This window comes from Botryllus schlosseri, chromosome 5, assembly GCF_051294905.1.
Source record: "Botryllus schlosseri isolate E-star chromosome 5, Bs_hap1, whole genome shotgun sequence".
Classification (NCBI taxonomy): domain Eukaryota; kingdom Metazoa; phylum Chordata; class Ascidiacea; order Stolidobranchia; family Styelidae; genus Botryllus; species Botryllus schlosseri.
Genome location: NC_137240.1, coordinates 1694887 through 1714864, shown reverse-complemented (window position 1 = coordinate 1714864; position 19978 = coordinate 1694887). Strand labels below are relative to the sequence as shown.

The window sequence follows — 19978 nt, the reverse complement described above, 5'->3', positions numbered from 1 at the left end:
GTGTACGCAGCCATGATCAGGTTAAGCCCATAGTGGTAGAAAACAGGTTATTATATCAGGATCTTCTTCTTCTAACGTAGGATCTACATTCTACTCATCATGTTTAAAGGCTGTAGCATCTGCATAATATTTACATTATTGAAGGACATGGAAAAGACGTTGAATTGAGTCGACACAAAATCCCCCTTTCTACGACCTACCGAGATCTAATATCTACTATATCGGCTCGGCTTTTCTACATCTTTGGTCTGTACTGTGTTTGCTGGGGTACCGCTGTTTCGCACCTACAGAATAGTCTGCTGTTCACAGTCGCAACAAGAATCACAAGTATACACATTATACATTCGTTGAATTTATTACTCTGAAATCAAACTCTTCACAAAAGCACGCACAATCGTATCATTCACTTTTTTATCATCCCCAAAATTATTCAAGTATTCCTTGGCTAAAAATCCTTGTGCTCTTTTTATGAAGAATGCAATAGCATGATCTCCACACACATCCGAAGTTTTACTCTGTAGCTGTTTCCCAGTCACGGAAAATTCATCCGGCTCCAGGAATTCGATTATCTGAGGTTTTAGTGGTCCGAAACCTAGTGAATCATGAAAATGAGTATCGTCATCTCTGTATATGGACACCCAGTGAGACCCAGGCAAACTCGATTCGTCGTAATTAATGGTGATAGCGAATTTTCCGCTAGTTGGTTTCTTCGGTAATTGGTCTACTGGATAAGTTCCTAGATATAGACTTTTTGTGTCAGGATGGTTATAGAGAATATCATTGATCTCAGACGTATTCATATTTCGACGACTTGTATTTTTTGATTCAACTGTAGAAGATGTTGAAACTCCTTCAAACATAACAAGGTTACGGAGGTCAGTAAAGGCTTCGATGTAGTCAAAACCAGATGCACAGTTCCTGTCTTATGAAGTTGATAACATCCCAAACTATTGTCGGGTGTCAAATCAAACACAAAAAGAGTGTATCCATTAACATAATCTTTGCGTGAAATATTTAACGGTGCCTCGGATTCCCAGCGACCTGTCTGAGAAAATAGTGTCATGTAACCTTCGAGTCCGCCGTGTTTATCAAAATCGAAATGAAATTCGCGTCCGTTAATTTGACGCCCATCCACACTTAACGAAAGATTTTGAACATCAAAGTGTTTAAAGTTGAATGGATTTTTGGCTCGAACACCGTTAAATGTCGTGGTCTCGACTAAACCAATTACGATCTTCTTTGGCATGGTACCGCTAACTAACTCTCTATCGATTTTCGACAAGCCCGCCGCGAATGTATGAGTCGACATTTGTAAGCGTATCCAGGGATACTTTGCAGTATTCTTCTGTAGTACAGACTTGTGTGCTAAGCTTACACTTTCAGCGATCTTCATCTGTTTGACATACACTTCCATTTCAAGTAAAACAATTTGTACATCCTCCGCATCACCGAGCAGACAGAAATTATCTTCGTTACGTGTAAACTTTAATTTCATGTCGACATTATCCAACATACATCTAGACTGTTCAAAAAGACCCATTCGAATTTTTCCGATCAACTCTAGCGGAGTGCCGTTTTTTGTAAGGTCTTTTCGTTTAACATAGCCAGTATTCGCAGCACCAAGAACATCCATAGAACCAGCGACATCTTTATAAAAACCTTGTCCTGGTACAAAACTCTCCGAAGCGCCGTGAGTATCATTCAACAACCGGGAGATATAAGCTTTGTACGCATGACAATTATCCGAATTTGTGATAACCTCATTTGAAATAGTTACATCGATTTGTTTGAAAAGAGAATCCATCATGTTATTGACCAGACCAACTTGCGTATCATTTGCCAAATCAGCTCCATCGCGTTTAGTGAGCTTCAAACGTAATCTCAAGAATGTGTTTTGTAGATCCATATATCGATCCATCCTTGGTAATTGTACTTCCATGACATTACCTAAACTATGGGGTTTGACGACGACATATTGCGATTCCTCAATACTGGTTTGTGTGTGGGGTATACTAAATATGTTTAATCCGGAGTTATGACATTCTCTGGAACCCGCGTGCATCAACATAGTTCTTAGTCGAATATATCCTGTTGTTTACGACGACGTTTGGATGGAGTGTTCTTTGACTTTGTTTTTTTCCTTTTTATAGCCTTGGGGGTTAAAATTTTATCAATCACTCGACCACCAGCTTGTTTACTTCTCTTGACAACACTAGACTTGATCGAGTTACCCCGTAATAGATCTCTCGCTATTTCACCTCCAGTTGGTAACAATTGACCACCGGCGTATTTCGCAATAGGGGTCACTAAACGACCAAGTGATTTAAACAAACTCCCGATGCCGGAACCGGCTTGAACTCCACAACTAAAATACCCATAACCATCACCTGTCTGGTTATAATGACGATGGACAGAATGATGATCACACGTGAAAACAACTTTCATAATCGCTTCCTAATGTTAAATGTAGCTTGCAATGAACGACTTATTATATTTATAGGTTCCCCAAACTCATCCCTGAGGTAACGACATACAGAATCTACAACATCTTTTGAAACAGGGAAATAATACGGATTTGTCGCTATCCAATTATGCGTGACATCGCCAGGTGTCAGCGGTATAACTCGTAATAAATGCGCTAACGCAGTGGTTCCCAACCGGGGGGGGGATTCCCCCCTTGGGGGGAATTTTGAGATTTCTCGGGGGGAATCTGGCTTAAATATTTAGGGGGGAATATGGCTTTGGCATTATATCGGAAGATACACTGGGTTGTCAAGGTTTTTAGATTTTTATGGTATAGAACTGTTAAGTAGAAATAAGTTTTTTACAATTGTATGTTTCTTTGGTGGATTTCAAGCTAGGTGTATGTTTAAATGCCTTCGGTAGATATTACACCCCCTGATAAAGTGAGACTCACGAGACGATTTAGTTGGGCCCGGGACAGCCTTTCGACCAAATTGCTACTAAGAGGGAAAAAGTCAAACCGAATTCAGCACAAGGCCGCTAGTGTAATTGTTTAACTTTTAAAGCCAACATATGAGCTAACGTGAAAAAAATACCAAATTCATCGATTCAACTCAAGTCCATAACAAGAAGACTTGATGATTTATTTTTCGTCAGCGACCAAAGTTTAGTGCGGTCCGCATTCGACATAGTTCGGACATACCTGAATATGTTTTGCAAAAAGCACATTTTTTTAGTCACAGGCGACTTTTTCATAAGGGGGGGGGGGGATTTTAGCTCAAATATCGGCTAAGGGGGGAACGAGACGAAAAAGGTTGGGAACCACTGCGCTAACGTATCTCCAAGTAAGTGAGGGTGAATAATATCGCAATACACAAACAAATATTGACCAATCGCCGGTTCGGTTAAAGTGAAATCGATCTCCATGAGGGCTAATTCACAATATCTCGTCGGGATGTTATTGATGGTGAGTAGTCTGTGTTCAAAATCAGCACCAAGCATAGAGGTGGTTAACGTCACTATTTTCATCGTGCGTGGAGTGTCAATGTGGTCTCTATATCATGTACTAACGGACCGTATTGATCCCGGATGGTGATTTTTATATCGCGGATGTGGTTAATCGACACTGAGAAATAGAACGGTTTTTCAAATACAACTTCTTGTCTCATACACGTCTCGTTATTTACTTGGATCACACGAAGCAATTGACTCATGTAATCACCCACCGGATGATGTCGTAGTACATTGATATACACAAATAGATATCTGAGATGGGGTTGAGTTGGTTTAGGTTTGATCGATATGACATTACATACTGGTTTCGACACTTCATCAACTACACTGAAATAATTTGCGAATATATCCGTGGGGTGGAGTGTGATATGTTTCGGGTAACGAATTCGGAAAAGTTCATCGTTGATTCTTTCGGTGAAACAGTGTTTGAAACTTTCAGATAATATTCTTCGCATCAACTCGAGGTTGTTTGCATAATTCCCAAGCGGTGTTAGGTACGCTTCTACTATTCGATCTTTCTCATTATGTAGCTCCTAGAGTGCTTGATCACGATTGATTATAATTCGATCAAGAGATTCACTGACAAAACTCATATCCATCAACGCAAGCTCATTACAAATAATTTCATTCGGTAACACCACCGAGAATTCGCCTTTGGTGCCAGACAACGTGATGTAACTCATATTGAATCAACAGCTCTACGACGGAAGCGTAGGGTTACTGTCACTGGTGCTTTTCGAAATTTAATAGGGTTGCCAGCTGCGTCACGTAGATAAATTCGTATCGTTCTAAAATTGTTTCTCGCTAAAGCAAAGAAGTATGGTTTTGGGAATATGTTGATTTGGTTTTCATTCGGTTTAGCGGTTACAGTAACCACCCGTAAAAGTTGTTGCAGCTTGTTACCGTGTGGTCTTGGTTGTATCAGATCACAATACACATAAACCTTATCAATCCGTTCCAACTTTATCGCGGGTGTAAATATAAATTCTACCACTCCGCGGCGACGAGATACAACGCGTCTAAATGTTATTATGTCCAACACAGAACCAAGTGGTGTCAGTCCGTAAGGGTCGGGTGAATCATGCGTGGTACGGGGTATGTGTTTGGCGCTAGAGTCTGAGGTGTCGGTATTTATGGATGCAGCTCGCTTGTGTCTTTTTTTACTCGTGACTAATCTTCTGAATGTGATTCTAAAGTCGCCGAATCCTTGTAAAATGAAAATGTCCCCCATGTAATATTTCTCGTACGATTCTAACATTTCACCGATGCTGTAATACGAGCCTTCGGGAATATAATACCGTTCGGTGTATCCGTTTGCATCGACAAATCCAAAACCGATACTTTTCGCTGTCACTTCAATTCGCGGCTGAAAATCATGGGGGAAGGTCAGCTCACATAATCCTAGCTCATGGCGATTCATCTCTAATTCTTTGTAAAGTTCCGTTTGAAAATCTGTGCTAGTATTCGGAAATTTATCCAAACTCGCATTCGAAGGTAGAGTCAACAACATTTTATTGTTTCTTTCAACATATACGGTAAGGTGATGGATTCGGTAATAAATATCCAAGTGAAGAAGACAGTAGCGTTAAATATATTTCACGATCCACCCCGACGGAAATTTGATATAATGAAAACACGATTACACACACTAACATACAAATCTGTACAATAAACACAATCTGGTTTTTCAAACTCTTCGAGACTTGACCCATGCGAGATGAGACGGAATCAGAATCCATAGTTTGGTTGAACAACATTTTCAGAGTCTATTTATACAAATCCGAGACCCAAGAATTAAATTTAGACGGATAACCCAACCATTTTACAAGATATTGCGTTTTCTTTCCTTTCCTGCGAGTAGACAGGATTTTTTCGATATTGTAAATATTATTATTTTTAGTTATTGGTTGTAACTCTTCACGCTGAAAGCGACCGTCTATAACTTCACCATGGTAGTCTTTCAATTGATAAGTAGGAGGGTCACCTTTACGACATTGAGATACGAAAAAGATTTCTTCGGTCCAACTCGCCAAGGCACTTTTTACAAAATTACCACGTGATTTCGAAATCCTGACGGGTGTGCCGATAGTTAGTTTGGGTTTTTTAGGGGTCATGTCACCGTATAACCTATGGAAAATTTGTTCTTGATTTGAATAATTAACATCCGCTGGAGGACACCCTATAGCCACGTGAAAAGTAGTGTTATACCCCTGGCATATCTCAGACAGGACATTAACATAATTCAAAGTCTTATTATGCGTGAAATAACTGTATAACACTTGCTTCAGAGTACAAATAACACGCTCGCATATCGATGCTTTCAGTTCTCTATTTGTATGAAAATGTTGCACATTGTTCTCTTTTAAGAAAGTCTGAAACGCACGATTAGTAAACTCAGAACCTTGATCACTTTGAATAACATGAGGTATACGATCCTTAAATATTTCCTTGAAGCCACGAATAATTCCTTGCGAGGTTTTGTTCTTGAGTGGATACAGATATAAAAATCGACTGAAACAATCGATCGTCACCAACACATATTTAAAATTATCGTTTTCTTTTGAAAGATTTTGCATATGCATGAGATCGGTTTGATACTGAACACCGAGACCGGACGTAATCACCCTAGGTCTCTTAAATTTCTTTCGATAGGGAAAATGTTTTGTGTACGCGTCCTTGCTCGAAAGAAACTCCTTGACTTTGGCTCTATTTCGCCCTCTAGAGAATACGTATGCGCCGCGGAAACTACCAGGTAGCCCTGGCGTGAAATATTTAGTATGGCTCCCATCCGTATCGTCTCGGGGTCTTGGGTGTACGACCACTTTTCGTCTTGGCATGTTGGGTCTTTACTTTGCTTCGTTGGCTACTCGGTGATGGTGAGTGAGGTTTAGGAATCCTTGATGGTTCACACTTGATCAGGCGCCGTAGTGCGTCTAACTCACTAGCCGAAAATAGATTCCTTTGTTCTGATATATCGATTTTCATCGGTTGATTCAATGTGTCGTGTTTTGTTTGATAACGATTTAGTGCGTCGTTATATAAGGCTAATTTTCGTTCTTGGGGTATGTTCATCTGTAATATGTCGCTCATACATTTGTCGATATCCAAATTCAGTTTCTGAACTTCAACCTCGTTGATCGGATTCGGATTTATGAAGATTTTTTCAAAAGAAGTCATTTTTTGAAAAGATTACCGAGTAAACCAGTGACGACGGGGAGGATGCTCGATAATAGAGTCATAAACATACCCCCATTCTGGTTAACCATGCGTTTCTTATGTCGAATAGGGATGTCTTTCCTGACAAGTCGACGTAAACTACATTTATGAGCTGATAGTCGCTTTCTTTTATACTTTGAAAGAGGGATGTTACCGTTTAAAATGTTCTTTGTACAATCGCATATACACTCGATCAATTCTTTGCTGGCTCCCGATATAATTTGCTTGCGTATCTCGGGTTTACTTTTATGTAGGAACTCTAGTGTGGGTATATGCCGCCGTGTCCGAGCTGGTACCTTGGTCATTTTGAGTTTAAAGTCGTCTCTGCGCTTGGCTATTTATACCATCGGGCTATAAACCACCGTGGTTTCACCAGGAAATATATTGGTCATAACGCGTCGATTTTCAGGTGCTTATTGCGTGAGATCAAGGAATAAATAACTATGAGGTTGTCTAGCAGCGTCACGATAAGCCTCTGTTAAAAATCTAGAGTTTGGGTACATTTGTCGACCAAGAAAACTGATCTGCTGTTGGTCGCGCGGATTCTTGAAAATCACCATATACGAGCTTGAAAGACTCAAGTCACGTGCCCCTTTACCCTTGTGATACAGGTTCTGTGTGATGTAACAAATTGATTTGGCCGAATGATGAGAAAATCTTGTAAAGTAGTCTGCAATTTTTGCTGTCTCAGTCATGAAATCATCCACTATAATCAAGGTGTCTTCAGAGCAACCCTTCAACTCCTCTAAAATATCTAGACCGGCGTGGAATTCTACGTTATGCATCGTCTTGAAAACCTCCTGGTAATTATTGTAACAATATACGACTCTGGAAACACTTGGTTTAATCATTGATGTCGCGTGTCTAATCAGCTTTGTAACGAAAGTAGTCTTCCCATTTCTCGAAGGATCACTCACAATGCATGCGAAAGGGTGGATCAATTCCATTGTTTGTTGTTTATTGAAAACTAGATAAAGCGCATGTGTTTATATATCAACAAGGTTGGGAATATCCACTGTTGTAGTCATCTTGTTTTAGTGGAATATATAAACCCAGTAGAGTTCGATTTAACAATTTTCCATGGGTTATGAAATCTTCATCTGTCCCTCGTAATTTCGTCAGTGGAAGTTGTAGTGTTACGAACGCTTTATTCAGGTTGTCAAGCAGCTGATTCCAATCTGTAAAATAATAAATCGCATAAGAGGATTCGTAATACGAGAGGATTCATAGCGCTTTAAAATCTAACAGTGTTACTATAACAACTATAGACCTCACCACGGATCACAAGTTTTGGTGGTCTGCTTTTCATCAATCGGATATCATCGACGTTGGGAGTTGTTGGTAGAACCAAGAATCATGAACTGTGGTAATTCCGCTCCAAGGTAATCATCTCTACATGTAAACTATGTAAATCTAATGACACGACAGACTTTAGATAGGTAATAGTGTTATCCATCTGGAAAACAAATGATACATGAACACACAATACAAATAAATCACATCAAACACACAGTATATACAAATAAATTAAAGTCACACAAAATATATACAAGTACACCACAATAACATTCAATGCTGTGATTAATTTTTTCTTGGGTCACTGTGAAAACGGTTGAGACCACTGAATGATGCATCGGCGTCGTATCTCACTTCCATCAAACCAGGTTGATGAAGATAATGAGCATACGTATCTTTACAGCATTGTCTCGAGTGGTCAAAAGAAATCGGATCAGTCAGGAATTCGTTTCGATGCTCATCGCAAAAATAACGTGGAAACCAATTCTCGTAATCACAGTAAAATTCGTTCCTTTTCTCGGAGATGAGAATATCATCGAGTGGTGCTGAATGTGCGATGAAAAACGAGTTGATATCCACCGAAAGTAGCATGAAGCAGTCGGCGCGAAAATATTTGCATAAGCAGTCATAAAAAAAAACGACAACATCCGTAATTTGACATTATTATGCATCCAGAACGATACTTGAATGCAGTTATCTTGCTCGATCTTTTGAGGGTGCTTCGTTATTTCAAATAGATCTGTGTTTAATTGTTCACACTTGACAAAAAAACGATCCTTCACATTTGCGTTCAATTCACTTTTATCACAGAACGTGGTTTGTTCGAATTTACGCGGATTCATTAACTCACGATCATAACAAGAATTCGCAGCGAGTTTTTGTGTTGGCCCAATAATCTCCATGTTAGGATCGCGATCCCCAGCACGTCGACAGTCTGCGACATTTTTTGTAAAGGTGGCAAAACAGGTCTTTTTGGCGAACTCGACAGCCTCATGAATTTTTGATACCACCAACCCGTGATCTACATACCATTTGGTCAAGTCGGAGGTTAACAAGATTTTCTTACCGCAGTACGACGCAACCAACATGTCAGTGGGTTTACTGGGTGATTTCCGATCTACAGCAAGCTGATTCATGTGACTTTTCACGGTATCGCGAGACACTGTGGTATTTTTGAATATCGGGCGGAGCTCAGCGAATCGCTTTTTCGAATGTGGTCGTGTACAAATATCAACCAGCAAACAACCAAAGAAAGTACCATTCATCACCATCTCCATCAATTTCTGTGGGGTGACAGACTTGGCACGAGTCAGTTGTGGTTGAATACCGTCGAGATATCGCACAATATCAGGATTTCTCTTCTTCTCAATATTCCACTCACATTCCCATTTACATACAACCTGATAATTAAGACTTTCATAATAATCATGAATGCGTTTAGCTCGCTCTCGACGTACTGGGTCATCACATCCGAATCTGCAATCGTGGGCGTGAAAATCACATCTAAGGAACGATAAGATTATCCCTTGTCCGGCTGAATTACGATAAAGCCCTTCAGGTCGATAATTGCGCATGCCCACATGAATTTCAGACCCGTTAAAAGCGTGGTGAACATGCACCTTATGAATATGGGAATACCAATTCATCCACTGGGTTACAGTCTCTGAACATTTCGGCGCGGTCTTGACAGGTTTGAATTTAGTACACTCGGCGTCAATTGGTTGCCAACGTACCGCAAATCCGGTTGGACTTGGTCGACTTAAAGCATACAGATAGAGTGAGTCGCTGGTCAAACTTGTTATATATTGCGCAATCTGTGCATTTTCCTTATAGATATGTTCTTTGATTCGAGTTACACCTGGTTTTGGGTGTCGATGGAAAATGATCGATGGTCCACCCACTAAATTATCCCTGAATAGTGAAAACAGATCTTTATGTTTATCGTTGAACATTGCGAAATCCCGCGGGATGCTATTAAAAAGATGTCTCGATACAACACCGAGCAGACAGACCGCATCCTTGAATATATCAACATTGAATTGGCTTTTGGAAGATTGGAATTGTTTTTCTAAAACCTCTATGAGGTACTGAGTATCGTTCGCGTTGCACCATTTGAGATAATCACGCAGAGAGGTCATTTTGTTGTCGCTCCAAACCTTCAAACAGTTTTCATATTCTGATGTTGATATATTGCAACCTTTTAGCGGGTTGTAAAACTCGTCGTGACTAGGAAGACTCGAGTTACCCAACTTTTCCAAACTATTCAGAAACTGGTACGGGAAGTGAGCTTTAGCGGTGCTACATTTGACGGCCTCCAAATATGAATCATACGAGAAATCGGCTGTCAAGTAATTCACAATATCCAAGAATTGAAGTCTGTTGGTCGTCATTGAGAGAAATTTGTTTCCGCGTTTCAGTACACTAAGATTGTCGTCAACGAGAAAACCAAACAAGTACGCTTTGAGGCAGTTCAAGTCATACCGACCACCATTGAACGACAAAACAGGAATTTGACGTAAATAACTCATAAACTCCACTTGTAAACGTTCAAGGGGTATTGGATGTTTTGAAGGATCGAGTGCTTTCATTTCGATAATTTTCGATTTGAGCATGTCCAGGTAGGGTCGATATGCTGTGAGTGCCAGTCTGAATGATTCACTTTGAATATCATGAAAATGATTAATCATTTGTGCGCACAAATCGTTTGTATCACCGCTCGAGGCAATTACATGCGACTCCAAGTAACCTTCCACATTAGACGATATGCTAACGGAGATGGGAACGTTCTGGTGCTCTCGCGAAGTTTTTGAGGTATCATACACACTCTCTATACTGAACGCGATACGGTATTTGAAATAACGAAGTTCGTGGGGAACAAACACCCCTTCAAGATCGAGCCTTTCGAAAATATTCAGAGGCGGGCTATAAACTCCACCGGGGAACACTTCAACAGGACCCGTTACACATTTGTGTCTGGTCAATTCACGCTGCAAATTAAACAATCGTTGACAAACAGCACATTTATAGGTCTCCACATAACGGTTCACGTTAGTAATGAGACAAAAATGGCGATCCTCTAAATGTAAGTAAACAGCTTTCGCTTCATAGGTACTACGCCGGAGTGCACTAGCTTTACCCTCAGTTTTGGTGTACACGAATATGGCCACATTAAACAAGACCTCGATATCATTCAACATGTCGAGAGTTACGCCAGCTTCCACACTGACACCATATACCGAGGTGAATTGTTGAGCCATTTCCTTTGTATCTTTTCCTAGCGAGTGGGCGATGCAGCGAAAAGCACAGAGATTGTCATTGTACAGTTTCTTATTTTTTCGACGTGTAAATGTCATGACAGACTTTGATTGCGCAAGCCATGTCGGCAGCTTAATACCAGCACAACCAATCAACAAACCATCGGCAGGATATTCATATAACTGCGGGTTGATCAGACAGATCGATTGGGTATCTTGGAAAACATCCGATCGCTTACGGTTCAAGTTGTGAATATCATACACACAGCTACTGGTCACTACATACGATTTCGCCGCTTGCCAGTTCTGAGATGTAATTTGTTGCTGTTGGTTGTCGATCTCTGGCAGCTCATTCTCATCCTCGTGATTCCGACGGTGTCGACTCATCTGTAAAATTGATAACACGCGGTTAAATTCGGTGCTTAGTGACATTAAACTAGTCCTACTTACATTCGATTTTCTTTGTCGGTGTCTTCCTTGACTCTTTATGCTTAATAAAACCAGTGACATATTAAACTATATCCACAAATATAGTGCTATAGCAGATAACTTACCAGTAGACTCGTGTATTCAACTTGAACCTTGAGTTTGCTCTGTCTGTTCAACAACAAAATCATTACATCATGCTCACTAGTTCTGAATAGCAATAACTCACCGTTTCAATTCTTTAATTCCACGCTTGTTGTGTCTGTAGGATAATCGAACAACAAATCATATTCGTAAATTAAAGTAGTCATATCAGATAACTTACCTATTAAGTAGTTAACCATAGACTCGCTCTGGAATACGCTCAGCTCACCAAATACGTCGTTACTATAACTCAATTTTAACTGTTTCAACCCGTGGATTATGTCTGGATCAATAAAGTCCGACACGTGGTGATGTCTTTTTATAGAGCTCATTTTCGCACGCTTAGGCGATTCGCTTTTTATTTCTATTATGTAACAACCCTTTCCCTCTCGATACCACGCGGCGTTTCACACCTTATCGAGGTTCACTTCGCAGTTATTGTTACAGGCATCTGTTATGGCAACTAGTGCGATTATTGAGAATTATCTTTTGTACTATCATAACTTAACAACTCCCGCCTTGAGCAAAATGGAAAAATTCATCCGTAAGGCACTAGATTTCTATGCACATGGACAAAACGTGAACCGTGTTCGAAAGTATCCCTGGATACGCTTACAAATGTCGACTCATACATTCGCCGCGGGTTTATCGAAAATCGATAGAGAGTTAGTTAGCGGCACCATGCCAAAGAAGATCGTAATTGGTTTAGTCGAGACCACGACATTTAACGGTGTTCGGACCAAAAACCCATTCAACTTTAAACACTTTGATGTTCAAAATCTTTCGTTAAGTGTGGATGGGCGTCAAATTACCGGACGCGAATTTCATTTCGATTTTGATAAACACGGCGGACTCGAAGGTTACATGACACTATTTTCTCAGACAGGTCGCTGGGAATCCGAGGCACCGTTAAATATTTCACGCAAAGATTATGTTAATGGATACACTCTTTTTGTGTTTGATTTGACACCCGACAATAGTTTGGGATGTTATCAACTTCATAAGACAGGAACTGTGCATCTGGTTTTGACTACATCGAAGCCTTTACTGACCTCCGTAACCTTGTTATGTTTGAAGGAGTTTCAACATCTTCTACAGTTGAATCAAAAAATACAAGTCGTCGAAATATGAATACGTCTGAGATCAATGATATTCTCTATAACCATCCTGACACAAAAAGTCTATATCTAGGAACTTATCCAGTAGACCAATTACCGAAGAAACCAACTAGCGGAAAATTCGCTATCACCATTAATTACGACGAATCGAGTTTGCCTGGGTCTCACTGGGTGTCCATATACAGAGATGACGATACTCATTTTCATGATTCACTAGGTTTCGGACCACTAAAACCTCAGATAATCGAATTCCTGGAGCCGGATGAATTTTCCGTGACTGGGAAACAGCTACAGAGTAAAACTTCGGATGTGTGTGGAGATCATGCTATTGCATTCTTGATAAAAAGAGCACAAGGATTTTCAGCCAAGGAATACTTGAATAATTTTGGGGATGATAAAAAAGTGAATGATACGATTGTGCGACAAAAGGGTCACCGGTTCAGGACGAGTTTTCGCGGCACCGGTCGGGTGCACCCATAAGAGCCCCATGTTAAAAACACCAAGTCACGACCGATCAACTACACTACTCAGGTGCACTGCCAGAAGAATATCAATATTTGGTGGAACCATTGAAGGAAAGATCCCCTGCAAGGGAGCGGTGGAACCGAAATGAAGAAATATTTCCAATTCTTGCTGTTCCACCAACTATGGTACCAAGTTAAAGACTGCTCACTGTGCTTAGTACTATATACATCATTTATGGAAGACCACAGAAGTTCACTTCTTGGAGAAAGGGCCGAGAAATTGTGCTTCGTGAACTGTAATCTGCAACGGCTGGATTGGTGCTTTTGATATATTTTTACAGCCCTTAGATCATTTATTTCATGTTCAAGCATATCAATGGCTGTAAAGTTGTTGAAATAAATGCTCTGAGGTGTTAAATATGGGCCTTGAGCTAGATTCCATATCTTTTGAATATCGGCTGAATATATCGGGGTTATCGGTGGAGGTACTGGATATCGGTCTTATCGGTATCGGCTCAGAAATCCAATATCGGTCGGGCTCTAGTTCTGTGTATACGCCTCAGAAATTTAGAGGTTCACGTTCATAAACGAACCTTGGTAAGTTCTGCACTGTGAATATTTTTCATATATTATAATTTTTTACGCCATTATAACATCTTTGATTGGAAATCTTTACATTCCAACTTTGGGTGACCGTATGCTTGGCAATGGCAGCATAAAATATCGATACTAAACGAGCGTGAAATTGCTAATCAAAAAAATTGTAGGCCTACTTGCTTTGTTACAAAAGTTTGCTCGAAATATTCAACTCTTCGTTTGTGACTCTCTACGGAGAGGTTGACCTGCAATCACACAACAAGAACGAAATACACTACATGTGGGTAGTCAGCGAATAATGCTTATTCAACTAACAATGAAATTGTTATAAATAATGCATCGTTTTCTAATGCAAATAATCTTGCAGGAGTACGGGTTCCATCTTCACTTGATATGTTTATTGTATCATAAAAACCAAATCCATATTACTGGGGTGTTGGCTACTGCGTAACTTGTCTATTGGGTAATATTAGTAGCAAGTACATAGAAACCGGTTCTACACTATGCTCAATATCAATGTAGCAATAGTCAGAAGGTTAATGCATTGTCCGGTCTGGCCTATAGACCTTTCAGATGTAAGCTTATATTCCGTTGCAAGTCCTCGTCGAATTTGTTGGCAAGTCCACGGAAGATGTTGATTTTATCGGATTATTATAGCATTGCTACAGTTGATACATTTGGTGACGTCTGAAAAGTCAGCATGTACTTCAGTCATCGCTAAGTATTGTGTGCATTGATATATCAGTTCACTGAAATATAGGTTGGAATTAGTAATATGACGTCACGTGACGTCATATGTTCGCGTGTTCGCACCATCCCTATAGTAACAATATGCACTTGATCGCTGTGGACAGGTGGATTTTGTACTTCAAATTCTGGACATCGAATTGTACCGTGCAAACTGTTGCATTCTTAATTGCTTCTTGGAGCTGCAACTGTCTTGAATAATATAGAAATAGTACTATTTTCTCTATTCGATGCTCATCTGAAACAACATTTTGTCCAAATGGCACGCTGTGATGCATGCACATTCCATACAAAACCGTATATTGATTCAAAATACAATGTTTATTACAGCGCTGTGACATGCTATACGTTGAGTGAGAAATGCAATCAATAAAGTACTGCAACCAGCATTTCAATTAGCTTCAAGATCATTTGAACCCATCTAACAATACTAACATTATCAAAAATAATATATGTACTAGGAGCGATTAATCAGTACGGGACAACATCTACAATGTGACTATCATCATCAACCAGATATTGTTTCAGAACAGCCTTCGTTACGAGATGTCATCTGTCCATGTCCATGGATCTCAGTACCGGTTGTTTTTCTGGCATCTACGTGCACATGCATATCCCCGCCGGCATGGAAGTTTCCTGCCGAAGCTCCCTGCAAATTCGTTTCGGGTTGTTCCGAAGTTGGTTGTAGCTCCAGAGGCCTCCAGAAGTATTTGAAAGCTTGATTTTCCAATCTCGTTTTGTTTGCAAAGACATGAAAACTCAAGGTAACCCTTGCTGGTTCCCTCTTGCTTTCTAGTATGAGGTAGGATGTAAGACTGCCTCTGGCTTGGTGAACACGCTGCACTGTATGCTCAACCTCAGCAGGAGTAAAAGTGAAGTCGCTTTCATACTTTTCCGAGAATATTCTACTTCTTATTGAAGTGGAATATTTGCAGTGAAAGGGGTCATAAGGATTAACTGTCGCGTCCTTTCCTATTCTCTTTCTTAATTTGTTTATACAGTATTGTTTAGCTGTTTTATCGTCGAGCACTGTGGCAATAGCAAATTGGTCGTGATCGAAACAAACGATAGTGCGTACGGCGTAAGATGGTAAGAAAAGATTCTTCAAAAATGCCAAGAATTTGCTGAAGTGACTGACTTGGAACTCAATGTCTCTTGACTGTCCAAGTGGACACGAGTGGGCGATGCTCCAATCTTTCCCATCTTCATCAAAACGTAGCACTTCCACAAGTAAATCCTCATTGTCGTCATCGACACACCATGTCTTCATTTTTACGATCGCAGGAACTCTCAAGTCCTGGGCCTCAACGTGTAGAGTGGGTGTGATTCCGACCTTATCGCGAGGCCACGTGTCCGGATTTATGCTAACTGATACGGTCACACTCTGTGTTTTCTCAAAACAGCCCGGTGGAAATGTGACAGAACACTCGCCGATATTGATTGTTTTACCTTCAGGCCCGACGCATTCCGAAACTTCAGCGTAGGGAAATCCTTCATGCAATAAACAGTATAAGATGTATCAGTGACACAATAATTACAAATAGGATTTCATATCCCGCCGTGCTCAAGTCGCCAATTACAAAATAAAAATGATGAAAATTGGCCTGGTGTAACTGACCATAGTAGTCGACAAACACAATGAATACTATAAAGAGCAACAGCCCCGCAATGTTAAGCACACGGAAGTATATTAAGCAAGATATCGGCTCATAATCAACATTTCAACGTAGTGCAGACTAGTGCTGTCTAATCTTGTCGACTTATGACCGGTAAGATTTCAATGACAAATTTCGCTGCCTTATGAACCCTTATAATCAAAAGAAACACGACTTCGTTGTTTCCTATAACATTGTACAATTTCACCAAGTTGTACTGTGAAAGTTCGCCCCAATTTGTTTACAAAGTCTTCTTAGCTTTCACATATTAGGCCTACTCATCGTCCTAAACGAGCTATATGCTACTTTGAAACGGTTTGGTACCACACGTGCACCATTGTGGCGTAAGATAGGTCGGAACCAGGAAGTAGACAAAGAAATCTATTTTACGGCCGAGAGCGTTACATTAGGCTCCTAATTTCTGAATCAGTCTAAAATTTGTTGGGTGTTTGATTTCTCTAATTAATAGACACGCCTACAACATCTGCGGTTGCAATTGAGAACAAATGTGAAATATGGTTGTCGGACCGGCCGGAAGATTGACAAGGGCCGGCGGTTAGGAACCGCTGTCTTAGACCATATCAATAACCAGGACGAATTCTGCGTGCCCTAATTAAACGAATACTGAAACCAAATCGATATTGACTTGCAATATCGACGAATTATCCCAAACAGTTGCAACGAGTCATTTAAAAAATCGCTAGTCCTCATTTCAATGCTAACCGTACATTCTACCGACTTCGATTTCAGTAGGCCTACCATACTTCCTAATACTCAAAAAGAGGACATTTTTATAGGCCATATTCTTAAAGTACGATTGCGCTATATTTAGCAGTTCACTCAAACATCTTTGGTTCCGCAATGCCGCAAGCGACCCCCCATTTAATGGAAATTGAAATCAGCATTTACATGTGTCCCCAATTTGGTTATCTCATACGGAAGACAATATTCAAGTAATGCTGAAACTATCAGTTTCAGTATTTCACGAGCACATTTTTTTTAAATTTGTTTAAACGTTTAGTGTAGGCCTATTCTGTTAATGCGATCATTGCGCCTGCAGAATGTATATAGGCTACTGTCCGCCGGTTTTTGAAGCCGTGGCTTGACTTTGCCTAAGCTTAGCCGCTTGACATATACTCTAATACAGTGGTTCTCAACCTTTTTCACCTCGCGGACCGATGAAATTTCAAAAAATATTTGGCGGACCGGTGGACCGTCTAAAACTGAAATCAACCCAAAATGTAAAGTGCGAAACCGTTTTTTAAACGTATGGTACTAGAGCAGGGGTGGGCAAACCGCGGCCCGGAACACCGTTTTGTGCGTACTAAAAATGCAATTTTTGCAGCGACTTTGCGATTCTTGTCGCACGCGTTTAAGCTTACAGTTTGCTATAAGTCGGCAGTTAAGGAAAATATGAAGAATGTCGGCCTGGTGTAAATGACCATAGCAGTCGACAAACACCATGAATACCCCAAAACAAACAAACAAACAAACCTGGCCATCTAAGCACTGGTAGAAGGGTTTTGGTGAAATAGTTGAAATCAAAACGAGCGAAAATAGTAGCCTTTTTAATGAGACACTTAATAGCTTAAGATACATAGTAGCCAATTTGTTGCACATCTGAGCAAACATATGTTGTATTTTCATCTTCTTTTTGTATAACAGTATTCGATTAGTTAGTGCGAATGAAATTTATTTTACAAAAAAGTGCGAATGAAGCTCAAAAAGGTTGAAAAGCACTGATCTAACGCATAATGAATGTTATTTATTTCTCGGAAGCAAGTTATTCAATACATATTGCTAAATACACATGGAAACTCGGTATTGAAATTCACAAAACATTAGAATATCTAGGCGTGACAATGGGCGTCATATAGGCGTGGTGATTAGGGTTGGGCATGAAAAGGGGCGTGGCAATTAGGATGACTTGGCGTTCTTTGATTGGCGGGCAACAAAGCTCCTTAGCCTCACTACTCAAGTCATTATCAAAACATAGTCATCAAAATTATCGCAGAGCAATACCGATTTTGCGTAAATTCCGTTATGCGTCTTACTACGTTACTAGGGATTATGTAGTTAGTTACGGAATTAGGTGTGCTATCTTCCCAATCGGTATGGAGCAACATCAAAATCATCACAAAGCAATATCGACTTTTGCTCCGTAACTGCGAGTTAGGAATCGCGTACCTGCAGCGAAAAGTTTGTTTAATCATAACGCCGAGAATTGTGCGCCTGCGGCTAGTCCGTTGGCGTTTTAGTGCTGATTAAATTATCCTTATACCAGACGTGCAAAGTAAATTTATAGGTATTCGAATGAAGCCCTATTCAGTTGTAGTGCGCGTTCATATTAGGTCGTGCAATGCGGAGACCTCGGCAATCGAAACCGCGATCTGTCTGCGCTCAAAATCGCATTTTACATTAATTAATTAGTGATGATGTGTAGAATTTTGATATATCATCATAAAACCGCGCAATTGTGATATATCAACATAAAACCGCGCAGAATATCTGGCCAATATAGTCTTGCATTGACATCATAGTTTTCGAAATTCATGTGTAATCTGAATGTTATTTATATCCAGAAAGCAAGTTATTATCAAGTTTCGGAATTCAATCATCTAACGCAGGGGTGGGCAAACTTTTGAGCTCGCGCACCGCATTCAACATCTGAATCCATTCGCGGGCCGCACTAAATAAAATTGGGATTATAAACCAAAACGCAATATTGATATTTGATTATATAGTGAGGACATGGAGATGTGTCAAGCCAAATATTGCTTTTATGATATCGTACAAGCGTCAGAAACATATATAGTGGCAACATTTCATAGGCTGGCGGACCTCAATAACCAATTTGTTAAAACTATATAAAGATGAAAGCCGTTGGCCCGCTTCTTAGAACAGGATTGAAATTTAAATCTGTGAGAAGCGATCTGTTCATAGATTTACTAATTCCACTTTCGGTTCAGTTTCGGGACACACAATGCTGACAGCATCATGACCATGTCAGCTTGTACTATGTGTAGATAAAATATATATACCTCCCTTCTATACATGCAGAATCCATCTAAGACACGCTCAAATCGTTTTTATAAGCACATTACTGAAATCTGAAATCCCAATCTGAATCCCAATCTGAAATCCCACTGGTAATCCAAATTATGTCAATCCTATTGCAGCTATCCCGCTTTGATATTAAGTATTTACCTTAGATCAGCGGTTCTCAAACTTTTTAAGACACGCCCCACCCCCCTTGTGATGGTGAAAGATTTCGTGCCCCCTTATCGTCATATCACAAAACGCAAGCAGGATGCTATGCAAATCTAAATATACTAAGAAAAAGTTTATCCAGTCCCTCCATTAATTCGATTTTTAGGACGCATTTTATCGTACTTGCTTTTTGCGTACTTGCTTATCGTAGTTGCTTTAGACTCTCGCGGGCCGCACAGAACGGCCCGCGGGCCCGCGGGCCGTAGTTTGCCCAACCCTGATCTAACGTAATCATCATAAAACCACGCCTATAGTTCAACGTTGATGAGTATTATCTAAGAGCTCATGTTATACGCGAAAATACAAGTCCAAAA

The 19978-nt window shown here is 40.2% G+C and overlaps 3 protein-coding genes across 3 annotated transcripts in view; all 3 read right to left on the bottom strand.

Moving 5' to 3' along the window:
- The window catches only part of LOC145439606 (uncharacterized), a 231524-nt gene that overhangs the window by 106986 nt on the left and 104560 nt on the right, over positions 1-19978 (bottom strand). The gene's annotated exons all lie outside the window — the stretch shown is intronic.
- Positions 7635-11715, bottom strand: LOC145438564 (uncharacterized). The gene is made up of 2 exons (XM_080315900.1): positions 7969-11715; positions 7635-7871 (listed from the first exon to the last, which is right to left on the bottom strand). The coding sequence occupies exon 1, from the start codon at positions 11673-11675 to the stop codon at positions 8427-8429; it is 3249 nt and encodes a 1082-aa protein (XP_080172026.1). The 5' UTR covers positions 11676-11715; the 3' UTR covers positions 7635-7871; positions 7969-8426.
- LOC145438565 (uncharacterized) lies at positions 14822-16292 on the bottom strand. Its single transcript, XM_080315901.1, has one exon. The coding sequence runs from the start codon at positions 16007-16009 to the stop codon at positions 15248-15250; it is 762 nt and encodes a 253-aa protein (XP_080172027.1). The 5' UTR covers positions 16010-16292; the 3' UTR covers positions 14822-15247.